The following is a 12175-nucleotide window of genomic DNA, read 5'->3' on the forward strand; positions in this document are numbered from 1 at the left end:
CAAGGGGCAGTTTAGGCAGCCAGCGAGCCACCTCTCATGCACGTGTAGGTGCAATGGCCATGCTGAGCGCCCTTAAAGTGCTGCGCCCGCGACATATGTCCCCCCTTGCCCACCCATAGCTTCTCTTCTGCGTTCCGTGTGTATGTCCTTTCTATTTTCAATGTATAGCCTATTGGAAAATAATCAATATCTGATCTGAATTTGAAGAAATCACATACAGTACATATGTATGCAAGCTCTTTTCTATAGCCGATCATTGTCAGATCTGAATCAATCTGATCACTCACTTGAATGGGATCTGAAGTGAAAATTGTGGGTTGTTACCAGGCTTTATTTAGCACCTCTTGAGACTTCCAGTTCAAATCTGGGCTAGGCATCTAGGACACTATCTGCATGGAGCTTGTATAGGTTTCCTCCCACATCTCAAATGCATAGTGATGAGTTGACAGGTTGCTCCAAAAAGTTGGCCTTAGAATATTTAACTGTGACTGTGATAGAGATTAGATTGTGAGTTCCTTTAAAAGACCGTTAAGTTGTGTGCACAAGCATAATTACTGTTGCCTGTAGGGACTGGGCCTTTATCCCTCTGGTGACGGTTCCGGCCCAAGTTCTGTACAGATGTGTCACTAGCCTGCAGGTTAACAATGCACTCTGTTGCTATGGAGGGGGGGAAGTGGGCCAACAGTGTGGCGCAAGACAGAACAGATGATCCAGTAGTCTGGACCATGCTAGATTCTCATCAGAAGAGCCTTGGCTGAGAACTATCTAGCATGTGTATCAGACTGCTCTCTGACAGGGCTAAAGGGTGCAGAACCTGTCAGTAAGTTTTAAAGGAAATCTAAAGTGAATAAAAATATCCAAGTTTAACTTGCCCAGGACTTCTTCTGGCCCCCTGTAGTCGTTCTGGGCCCTCGCCGTTGTTTCGCTGTGATCTCTGCAGCAGCTGTCCTCCACTGAAAGCTGCATGTGCGGCCCCAAGCCCCGTGTCTGTAGTGTTCCACGCTTCTGCCTATCATACAAATTGACACTGTACATGCGCCGAATGCTAACAGCTGCAAGAGTGCAATCGAGGAGGGATAGAAGAAGCGTACGTGTTATAAAGCCGCTGGTGAGTTGGCCGCTTAAATTTCCAGCAGCGTTAAATAACTATTCCCCCTCCGAGTCGTAGCAACTCAGAGGAAGAAGTGATTCAGGGTCCGGTGATTGCCAAAACCACAAATTACCCTTGTGCGGGGAGCTCTATGGCATTAGTGCTATAATGGTGCCAAGCTTCGGGGCTTGACGCCAAGTGCAGTAACCACCTGCTTCACAGAAGAAGCCCTAGGTACGTTAAACTGGGGACATATTTTCACTTAAGTTATCCTTTAAGTATGTAAATTAATAATAATAAAATGTGAAAAATAGTGCTCCTATTTTTCCTTCAAAAGATAAAAAATGCTAGACTCTCAGGGCCGCCTTCAGTGCATCACAGGTGGGACTGCAGTATGAGGCTCGAGTGAGTTCAGGGCACAGCGAGCAATGCCACGCACATGGGCCCAGCTGAAAAGTCTGTCACAGAATGTACAGGTTGTCAGTGAATGTGGCTGTTTTTGGCTTGACCGGACGATTTTGCATTGCGACTTTTTATTTGTGAGAGAGTGGCCTAGTAGGTTTTCCCAATACGGGGCCCAGAAATTTCAAATGACAGCCCTGTGGACTCTGCTAAGTGAAGAAATCAGAAATTGCATTACAAACATAACAATACGGTCCAAGTGGATTAATCATTGCCCTTGGCCCACTTTTACCTTTTTAAGGCTGCTATATTTACTTTTGTCTCATTTAAGAACCCCCATGTAGTTTTTAGAATTTTTGTTGTCCCTTATATACACTTATACGTGCCTATTTGCATGCTGTAAGAAAAATAGGTTTATGAAGGCATTGGTAGATATTGACATTGGTTATAACTAGCATTGGCCACACATTTCCAACCTGGAAACTGTGAAATTTGCTGATTGCTTCCAGCAAATGACTCAACTGGCATTGAAATTGAAGGAATTATTGAAATTAATGGAAAAACTAAAATGCACAGCCCAAACCAGCATTGCGAAACCTTGGAAAGTAGTGTGCAAAGGAATTGGTAGGTTCCAGTCAAAACAGGTCTTCAGATGGGGTTATTGTGTATGAACAGCTCAACAGAAATGATTAGGAGTGTGAAGGCTCAACAAAAGTATTTTCAATGCACTATTATCAATCCAACTGTTGGATTGACTTGAGCTTCTTCTTATCAGTTGTTTGAACAATAGCAAACACATTTTTTGGGTTGTTTTAGCTTGTTTCAACTACAAAAGTTGTTTGATAATTGTGCATTTAAAAGATTTTTGTTGAGCATGTGTATGAGGCGTCAGGATGCCAGCCCATCAGCGATAATCATGTTAATAGTTAAGACATCTTTATTAGAATAAAGCCGTATTAGGCCTAGGTATTAGGCCTAGGTTCTCGTCATGCGGGACGCCGTTCCCCAGAGGGAATTGTAGTTGGGCTCCGTTTTCACATTCATTTCATTATAAACAGTTTTGAGATTAAAATGTGGTAATATATAAACAAATGCCAAATCTATCCCACCTCCTGTGCCAAATTCAACCCCACCTTCCATGCCAAACGCTATCCAACCTTCCATGCCAAATGCTACCCCACCTTCCATGCCAAATGCTATCTCACATCCCATGCCAAATGTTACCCCACCTCCTGTGCCAAATTCTACCCCACCTCCCATGCTAAATGCTATCTGACCTCCCATGCCAAATGCTGCCCTACCTCCTATGACAAATTCTACCTGACCTCCCATGCCAAATGATATCTGACCTCCCATGCCAAATGCTACTTCACCTTCTGTGCCAAATTCCACCTCCCATGCTAAATGCTAACTGACCGCCCATGCCAAATGCTACTCCACCTCCTATGCCAAATTCTACCTGACCTCCCATGCCAAATGCTACCCCACCTCCTGTGCCAAATCCAACCCCACCTCCCATACTAAATGCTAATCAACCTCCCATACCAAACGCTATCCGACCTACCATGCCAAATGCTACCCCACCTCCCATGCCAAATCCTTCCCCACCTTCCATGCCAAATGCTACCCCATTTCCCATGCCAAATGCTACCTCACCTCCAATGCCAAATCCTACCCCACCTTCCATGCCAAATGCTATCCGACCTCCCATGCCAAATGCTACCCCACCTCCCATGTCAAATCCTTCCCCACCTTCCATGCCAAATGCTACCCCACCTTCCATGCCAAATCCTACCCCACCTTCTATGCCAAATGCTATCCAACCTCCCATGCCAAATGCTACCCCACCTCCCGTGCCAAATGCTATCCGACCTCCCATACCAAACATTACCTCACCTCCCATGCCAAATGCTACCCCACCTCCCATGCCTAACGCTATCCGACCTCCCATACCAAACATTACCTCACCTCCCATGCCAAATGCTACCCCACCTCCCATGCCTAACGCTATCCGACCTCCCATACCAAACATTACCTCACCTCCCATGCCAAATGCTACCCCACCTCCCATGCCTAACGCTATCCGACCTCCCATACCAAACATTACCTCACCTCCCATGCCAAATGCTACCCCACCTTCCATGCCAAACGCTCTCCGACCTCCCATGCCAAATGTTACCTCACCTTCTGTGCCAAATCCAACCCCACCTCCCATGTTCAATTCTGTCCCACCTCCTATCCCAAATGTTACCTAACCTTCCATACCAAATGATACTCCACCTCCTGTGCCAAAAGCTACCCCACCTCCTGCAGCCACCTATAAGCACCCAGCAGGTCCACAGGAGCAGCTGACTGGAGATTGGCGCATTCTCATCAAATGCCAGTGTGAAAGAGCTGTTAGTATACTATTCCATACATTCTTACATAGACAATTAGTTTAAAGCAATTTGGAATATCATTTCTGCAGGTATTGACTAAAGGGGCGTACAAACATCCAATGTATCCTTGACTAATTTTACCACCCCCATGTAGTATGATGGCCAACAGACTTTGAATACTGAAAACAGATTGTGTAGGTAAGTTCATACAAGTTCATACTGCATGGAAGTGGTAAAATTCATTGGCCAATCAAAATTGGATGTATGTATCAGGCTTTGGATATTGTAATTGGTGATCAGCAACCAGATTGGTTCATAAAAAGTTGCAACTTTTGTTCGGTTCATGGAATTCCTGTTGAGTCTTCTTTAAAGAAAAAAAAATCATTTTGCTGATCGTCCTGTAAGTAAGTTCTTAGCATAAGCCTGGCCAACAGGAGCCAGATTAATTATGTGAGCTCAGAAGGCATTTGCTTTATTCTCAATACACGGATTTTGAAAGAGGCAGTTGAGAAAAAGAAGTTAAATCTCATGATCTCAAGCAATTAAGCTGGTTTAGCCTAGTGAGAACTGGGCTGCACGGGGACTTTTAATCACTTTATTGCAATACAGTATTATTATTATTATTGTATTTTTTATCATTGTCACCAAAATATTTGCCATAGTGCTTTATAGATGACCATTCATGTCAGAGCCCTTTCACACTACAGCTTTGTGTTCCTGCCTGCAAGAAGGTGTTTGCTTTGCATTGTGCTTTCTTTTATATAAACAGGGGCGGTTCTTCCACGAAGCAACGTGAATCACGTGCTCCAGGATGGCAACAATTAGAGGGCACCAAGAGGTGGTTCCCCTCCCCAAATGCCCCCCTCCTCACATTCCTTGTCTCCATAGATGTGCGGCGCCACTTCACTCACCTGCTTTCAGCATTCCAGCGATGGGATCTCCGTCCGCCGTCCAGAGTCCTGTATCCATGGCTACAGCGGTGCTTTATGTGACCTGTTACATGCTGCTCGGGCACATGATGCGCCACTGTAGTCAGAGAGGATGCAGGACCTTACGTGTGGCTGGTGATCCCATCACTAATGTGCTGAGAGTGGATGAGTGATGCGATGCCGGTGCAGCACATACCCGGCATCCTGGGTATCAGCAAGGAGGAGATGCTATCTTGGAGGAAGCAGAGGGAGGTAAGCATAGTGCCAGTGGCTGCAATGCACAGCCCAATGTGTCTCTCCTCTCCAGTACGGCTTTGCACACATACATGGAAGGAGAGTATCCTCACAATGTATTGCTCCAGGCAGCAAAAAGTCTAGCCCTGTGTGTAAATATGCTTTTTTTAATGTTTGTGTTTATCTCCTATAATGATTTCAATACAGAAAAAATGTGTGCATCAACCAAGTAGAACCTGATAAATATGGCTTTGCAAATTTGGCCTAATTGGCTAATCACAAGACATCGCTCATGCAAATATGCATTTGCTTTCGCATGCCAAAATATGCAGGGTCTAAAACTAACACCGCAAAGCGGTTGCCCTGCGGGGTATTGTTCATGCTACATTAGCACTATCCAGGAGCGCCACGGGGAGGCTCCCCAATGCCCCCATACAACCGGAGGGCCCCAAGCTCTCTCACTGCCTGGAACCCACACTGCGACACCCCGGAGGGGGAGGCTGGGATGTGCAGGTGACCCCCCCAGCATGGCCAGTGCCGGGAAGGGCCGCCCGCACCCACCTCCCAAAATTAAAATCAGGCACTTACCTTAACGTCCATTGCATTCTGCTGCATGTGCATGACCTGGGCGCGACACATAAGAAAGGAGTGATGCATGGGCCCTCCAAGCTTGTAGGGCTCAGGGGTGGCTCACACACAACACTCCAGAGGAAGGGGGGGGGGACAGGCGCAAACAGCCTGCTCCAGGGCTCTCACCTCCTAGAACAAGCCATTCTCCACCCGCCTCCAAAGGATAGAAATGCAATACTGATTTCAACAAAGTTTTTTTAATGTTTGTGTTTATCTCCTATAATGATTTCAACACAGAAAAAAATGTGTGCATCAACCAAGTAGAACCTGATAAATATAGCTTTTCAAATTTGGCCTAATTGGCTAATCTCGAGACATCGCTCATGCAAATATGCATTTGCTTTCGCATGCCAAAATTTTCTCATAGAAAGCATTTATTTCCTATAAATAGCCATAAAAAGAAAAAAATGTGTATGTTTTGGCATCTCACAATGGTACTGATCCAGGAAGTAGCAATAGCTCTTCCCACAGTGCATTGCAGCATAAATCTGCTTACCTGGTTCCAGTTGCTCCTCTTTTCTGTTTCCAGTTCCCATCTTATTCAGTCCAGAAGTGTCCCCCAGCAGAGATGTCCATGTGCCCATTCTCCCCATAGATCAGTTAAAGGAGTTCTGTGGGGGTTGAAAAACAGACACTTACCTTGGGCTTCTATCAGCCCCATGCAGCGGTAATGTCCCACGCCGTCCTCCTCCCATCTGCTGTTCTCCGCCGCCGGCCCCGGTCTAAGCGGCATGGGATCCAACTGCGGCTGCGCTACAGTGGCTGCGCACCCGCTCGCTTCCGCCTGCGTCATCGGAAGCTTACTGCGCAAGCGCAGTACAAGAAACCATTGTACTGCGCCCGCGCAGTACGCCTCAGATGACGCGAGCGGAGGCGCGGTAGCGCGCATTATTCGTCTGTGTGTCAGACGAATAATAGCCCGGTGCCGGCTGCGGGGAATAGCGGATGGGAGCAGGACGGCGTGGGACATTACCGCTGCAGGGGGCTGATAGAAGCCCCAGGTAAGTGGCAGTTTTTCTCCTCAGAAACCCCAACAGAACCCCTTTAAAGAGCAGTGCATGGAGGTCCAATGTAAAGTAGCCCTGTAGTCAGTGTGTTGCTACATTTCTGTTTGACAGTAAAGTTTCATAGCTTCCTTAATTAGGGCCAGATTTCTGGAAAGGCCACAAAGGCCCGAGCCTTGGGTGGCTGCAGCCCAAGGGGGAACCTGGATGTGAAATAGGGGTGGCTACATGTGAAAGTAAAAGCTGAAAATGGGAAGCAACATATTAAAAAAAGAAGCTAATGCCCAAGGGAGCTGTGCATGAAAGAAAGGGGCTGCAGTACATGGATGTTAGACATGGGAAAGGGGGCTGCACATGGAATGGGAGGGGCGCTACTGCACATGGAAGGAAGCCCCAACATACTTGGTCTAGGGGCGGAAAATGTATAAATTCCACCTTGTCCTTAATACTTTCTATGCCTTTGCCCCTTCCCTGATACCTGTCTGGCCTTCTCTGCCCCTTGCCCATCTGACACTTACCGATGCCTGGCTTTCTCTGAATCTTGCCCATCTGACACTTACCAATGCCTGGCTTTCTCTGACTCTTGCCCATCTGACACTTGCCTGGCGTTCTCTGAATCTTACCCATCTGACACTTACCAATGCCTGGCTTTCTCTGACTCTTGCCCATCTGACACTTGCCTGGCTTTCTCTGACTCTTGCCCATCTGACACTTGCCTGGCTTTCTCTGACTCTTGCCCATCTGACACTTGCCTGGCTTTCTCTGACTCTTGCCCATCTGACACTTGTCTGGCTTTCTCTGACTCTTGCCCATCTGACACTTGCCTGGCTTTCTCTGACTCTTGCCCATCTGACACTTGCCTGGCTTTCTCTGACTCTTGCCCATCTGACACTTGCCTGGCTTTCTCTGACTCTTGCCCGGCTTTCTCTGACTCTTGCCCATCTGACACTTGCCTGGCTTTCTCTGACTCTTGCCCATCTGACACTTGCCTGGCTTTCTCTGACACTTGTCTGGCTTTCTCTGACTCTTGCCCATCTGACACTTGCCTAGCTTTCTCTGACTCTTGCCCATCTGACACTTGCCTGGCTTTCTCTGACTCTTGCCCATCTGACACTTGCCTGGCTTTCTCTGACTCTTGCCCATCTGACACTTGCCTGGCTTTCTCTGACTCTTGCCCATCTGACACTTGCCTGGCTTTCTCTGACTCTTGCCCGGCTTTCTCTGACTCTTGCCCATCTGACACTTGCCTGGCTTTCTCTGACTCTTGCCCATCTGACACTTGCCAGGCTTTCTCTGACTCTTGCCCATCTGACACTTGCCTGGCTTTCTCTGACTCTTGCCCATCTGACACTTGTCTGGCGTTCTCTGACTCTTGCCCATCTGACACTTGCCTGGCTTTCTCTGACTCTTGCTCATCTGACACTTGCCTGGCTTTCTCTGACTCTTGCCCATCTGACACTTGCCTAGCTTTCTCTGACTCTTGCCCATCTGACACTTGCCTGGCTTTCTCTGACTCTTGCCCATCTGACACTTGCCTGGCTTTCTCTGACTCTTGCCCATCTGAATCTTGCCAGGCTTTCTCTGACTCTTGCCCATCTGACACTTGCCAGGCTTTCTCTGACTCTTGCCCATCTGACACTTGCCTGGCTTTCTCTGACTCTTGCCCATCTGACACTTGTCTGGCTTTCTTTGACTCTTGCCCATCTGACACTTGCCTGGCTTTCTCTGACACTTGTCTGGCTTTCTCTGACTCTTGCCCATCTGACATCTGCCTAGCTTTCTCTGGCTCTTGCCCATCTGACACTTGCCTGGCTTTCTCTGACTCTTGCCCATCTGACACTTGCCTGGCTTTCTCTGACTCTTGCCCATCTGACACTTGCCTAGCTTTCTCTGGCTCTTGCCCATCTGACACTTGCCTGGCTTTCTCTGACACTTGTCTGGCTTTCTCTGACTCTTGCCCATCTGACACTTGCCTAGCTTTCTCTGGCTCTTGCCCATCTGACACTTGCCTGGCTTTCTCTGACTCTTGCCCATCTGACACTTGCCTGGCTTTCTCTGACTCTTGCCCATCTGACACTTGCCTAGCTTTCTCTGGCTCTTGCCCATCTGACACTTGCCTGGCTTTCTCTGACTCTTGCCCATCTGACACTTGCCTGGCTTTCTCTGACTCTTGCCCATCTGACACTTGCCTGGCTTTCTCTGACTCTTGCCCATCTGACACTTGTCTGGCTTTATCTGCCCCTCGCCCATCTGACACTTGTCTGGCTTTCCCTGCCCCTTGCCCATCTGACACTTGCCTGGCTTCAGCATTGGTGAATGTCCAACTCTATAAGCATGTGGTGGTGGAATAGTGGTCTGGGGAATGTTCTCATGGGACACACTTGGTACCTCATTAACTCTAAAAACATCCAGTACATTGTAAGCTCTCAAGGGCAATGTTTTCTTTCCCTCTTGTTTCTTGGAAGCTGCTATACATTTTTTGTTCATCGTGTTACGTTTGTCATTGTATTGTACTATTATGTACCCCAGTTTGTTTCTTACTCTGTACAGTCCCATGGAATCTACTGACGCTTTATAAATCAATAAAAAAAATCTTTTAATGCCACCTGCTACCTCAACATTGTTGCTATTGAATGATTTTTGTACCCACTCCACAGTGGCGTAGCTAAGGAGCTATGGGCCCTAGTGCACGGTTTACATTGGGACCCCCAAGTGCTCTATACATAACAATTGATACGGCACACCAAAATCTGCCAAGGACAATCACAGTGTCAGAAGCGCAAGGAGGGGTTGGGGAACAGTTTGATAATGATTACTACTAATAAAAGCATCTATAGAAGTGATTATTACCAGCATAGAAGCAATAAAGAGCTAATACTGTGGTTGAGGATAAGCAGTTCGGGGCCCCTCTGGCCCAAGGGCCCCGATGCGGTCGCTACCTCTGCACCCCCTATTGCTACGCCACTGCCACTCCACTCCACAGGCCTCCCAAGGCTCTGCAAGGGCTGTGAAGTCAGAGTCAGAGCAATTTTGGGTACTTGAAGTCAGAGTCAGTGGATTCATAAACTGAGGAGTTGGAGTCGGATGATTTTTGTACCGACTCTACAGCCCTGGTTGCCGATTAGTTACATCTTTTTATAGCCACAGTGTTCCTTGACGTAAATGTCCATTTTCTAAAGGACAATGCACGCTGTCAATTGGTTCAGTGAACATGACTCTATATTCCACTTGCTTCATTGGCTGGCTCAATCACCTGATACCAACCCCATCAAGCATTTGTGGGATGTGGTGGAAAGATCCATTTGAAGCCTAGAAAATTCCTCCATTTAGTTTGAATCAACTAAGAGCAGCTCTTATGTCTGCATGGGCCAAATTCCTGTGTCATAGTTCCAACACCTTACCTAGAAGAATTACAGCTGTGAGCAAAGATGGAGGCCAACCAACTCATTGGTGTGGTGTCTCTAGTAAGGTGGCCTCTCAGGGCTTGTTCACACCTAGAGGGTTTTCGGGTTTTTTTTAAGCGCCGGCGATTTTGAAAATCGCCCTAAAAGTGCTTGTGCAATGATTCCCTATGAGAGTGTTCTCATATGAGCGGTTCGCTTGCAACCCGCTTCCAATAGCGCTGCCTGTACCATTTTCTGACCGTTTTGGCTCAATGGAAGGTACAGGGAAAGTTCTTGAAAAAGCGCTTTAATTAGCGATTTCCCCAGCGCTTTTATAAATAAATACATTAGGCTTGATTCACAAAAGAGTGCTAACTGATAGCACGGCCGCTTTCGTGTGAATTTTCACATTTCGCACGATCTCGAATTTTCACGCGAAACGATAACATTTTGCATCACACACCGATATCGTTTGCGTGCGAAAATTCACGTTTGTGCTCGGAAACGTTATCGTTTTGCGCAAAAAATCGTGATCGCGTGAAACGCAAAAATTCGCGTGGAAACGACCGTGCTATCAGTTAGCACTCTTTTTTGAATCAAGGCCATTGTATTTATTCATTTCTGGGTGAAAAAATTCACTTCCTGACTGATGTCAGGAAGTGAAAAACGAATCGCTCTGCAAAAGTGCTTACAAAAGTTTTTCTAAGCGCAAAGTACAGGGAAAAGCGCTGAAAAAAACCTCTCAATAAATCGCTCAGTGCTTGCGATAGCGCTGGCATTTTATGATGTGAATAAGGTGTTCGTGTATTGACCTGAATCTTTCTACACAGGAAGCATCAGCAAAAGATTAGCCAGGTTTTAGATGCAAAGTCCTGGTACAGTTTGTTAAGATGCATTTTCAATAGAAAGTCATTTCAAATGAATGATGTTTGAAAGCGTGTGTATACACCTTTAGGATGCATAGACACATCCAATTGTGAGTGACCAATCACTGACCAATTTTATCATCTCCACAGCTCACAGTGTTAATCTGACCTCTGTTCTAACTGACCATAGTGGGCAGCACAGTGGGGTAGTGGTTAGCACTCTCACCTTGCAGCGCTGGGTCCCTGGTTTGAAACCAGGGCACTATCTGCACAGAGTTTTTATGTTCTCCCCATGTCTGTTTTTTTTCCCGTGCACTTCCACACCCCAAAAACATACAGATAAGTTAATTGGCTTCCCCCTATATTGGCCCTAGACTACGATACGCACACTACACGATATAGACATATGACTATGGCAGGGTTTAGATTGTGAGCCCCTCTTAGGGACAGTTACGTGACAAGACAGTATATTATGAATAGCGCTGCGAAAATATTGGCGCTATATAAATACTAAATAATAATAATAACCCGCAATACAGGCCTGCAATCAGAATATTGCAGACTCCATACTAGAAAGACTGAATGAAGGTATATCAGTATTGCTGATGTTTCAAATCACACATTAGCTATGTATGTGCAGTATTTGCACTTGTGTTGCTGGATGTTCTGGCTGTACTGTACTGTACTCTGTACATTGCTATGGAACATGTTGGTACTGTAAAAGTAAGTAAATAAGTCTTATGGCACTATTTCCTGAGGAAATGAGTTAGGGCTCGTTTCCACTACCACGAATTCACATGCGTTTGCTGCATGCGAATTCGCATGGCCAATACAAGTGGATGAGACTGTTTCCACTTGTCAGGATTCCTTTGCGTTTTTCTGTGCAGAAAAAATCTGCATGGCAGAGCCTCAGAATTCGATTACCGCATACCGCTATGCGAATCGCATACAATGGCCTCAATTCACTAAGATCATGCTGGAGATAATAAGGCAAGAGAAAACCTACCTCCACATAAGAGAGAGTTATCTTATCTCTTCATTCCTTAAAGAGACTCCGTAACAAAAATTGCATCCTGTTTTTTATCATCCTACAAGTTCCAAAAGCTATTCTAATGTGTTCCGGCTTACTGCAGCACTTTGTACTATCACAGTCTCTGTAATAAATCAATGTATCTTTCCCCTGTCAGACTTGTCAGCCTGTGTCTGGAAGGCTGCCAAGTTCTTCAGTGTTGTGGTTCTGCTATGCACTCCCCCCTCAG

The 12175-nt window shown here is 46.5% G+C and overlaps 3 protein-coding genes across 6 annotated transcripts in view; 2 read left to right on the plus strand and 1 right to left on the minus strand.

Moving 5' to 3' along the window:
- Positions 1 to 12175, plus strand: part of TCF7L1 (transcription factor 7 like 1) — a 278593-nt gene that overhangs the window by 163106 nt on the left and 103312 nt on the right. The window lies entirely within an intron of this gene.
- LOC137562207 (uncharacterized) lies at positions 3058 to 3747 on the plus strand. Its single transcript, XM_068273538.1, has one exon. It carries the CDS (start codon positions 3058 to 3060, stop codon positions 3745 to 3747), a length of 690 nt encoding a protein of 229 aa, XP_068129639.1.
- On the minus strand, positions 7302 to 9154 carry LOC137562208 (repetin-like). Its single transcript, XM_068273540.1, has 2 exons — positions 9056 to 9154; positions 7302 to 8993 (listed from the first exon to the last, which is right to left on the minus strand). Exons 1-2 carry the CDS (start codon positions 9152 to 9154, stop codon positions 7302 to 7304), a joined length of 1791 nt encoding a protein of 596 aa, XP_068129641.1.

Source organism: Hyperolius riggenbachi, chromosome 3 (assembly GCF_040937935.1).
Source record: "Hyperolius riggenbachi isolate aHypRig1 chromosome 3, aHypRig1.pri, whole genome shotgun sequence".
In the NCBI taxonomy this organism is placed as follows: domain Eukaryota; kingdom Metazoa; phylum Chordata; class Amphibia; order Anura; family Hyperoliidae; genus Hyperolius; species Hyperolius riggenbachi.

Bases quoted from the DNA above. Each gene is read 5' to 3' on its own strand.
- LOC137562208 (XM_068273540.1), bottom strand. From the start codon at position 9,154: ATGAACAAAAAATGTATAGCAGCTTCCAAGAAACAAGAGGGAAAGAAA. The intron at 8,994-9,055 runs GTACCAAGTGTG...ACATGCTTATAG, and splicing joins ATGTTTTTAGAGTTAATGAG to AGTTGGACATTCACCAATGC.
- LOC137562207 (XM_068273538.1), top strand. From the start codon at position 3,058: ATGCCAAATGCTACCCCACCTCCCATGCCAAATCCTTCCCCACCTTCC.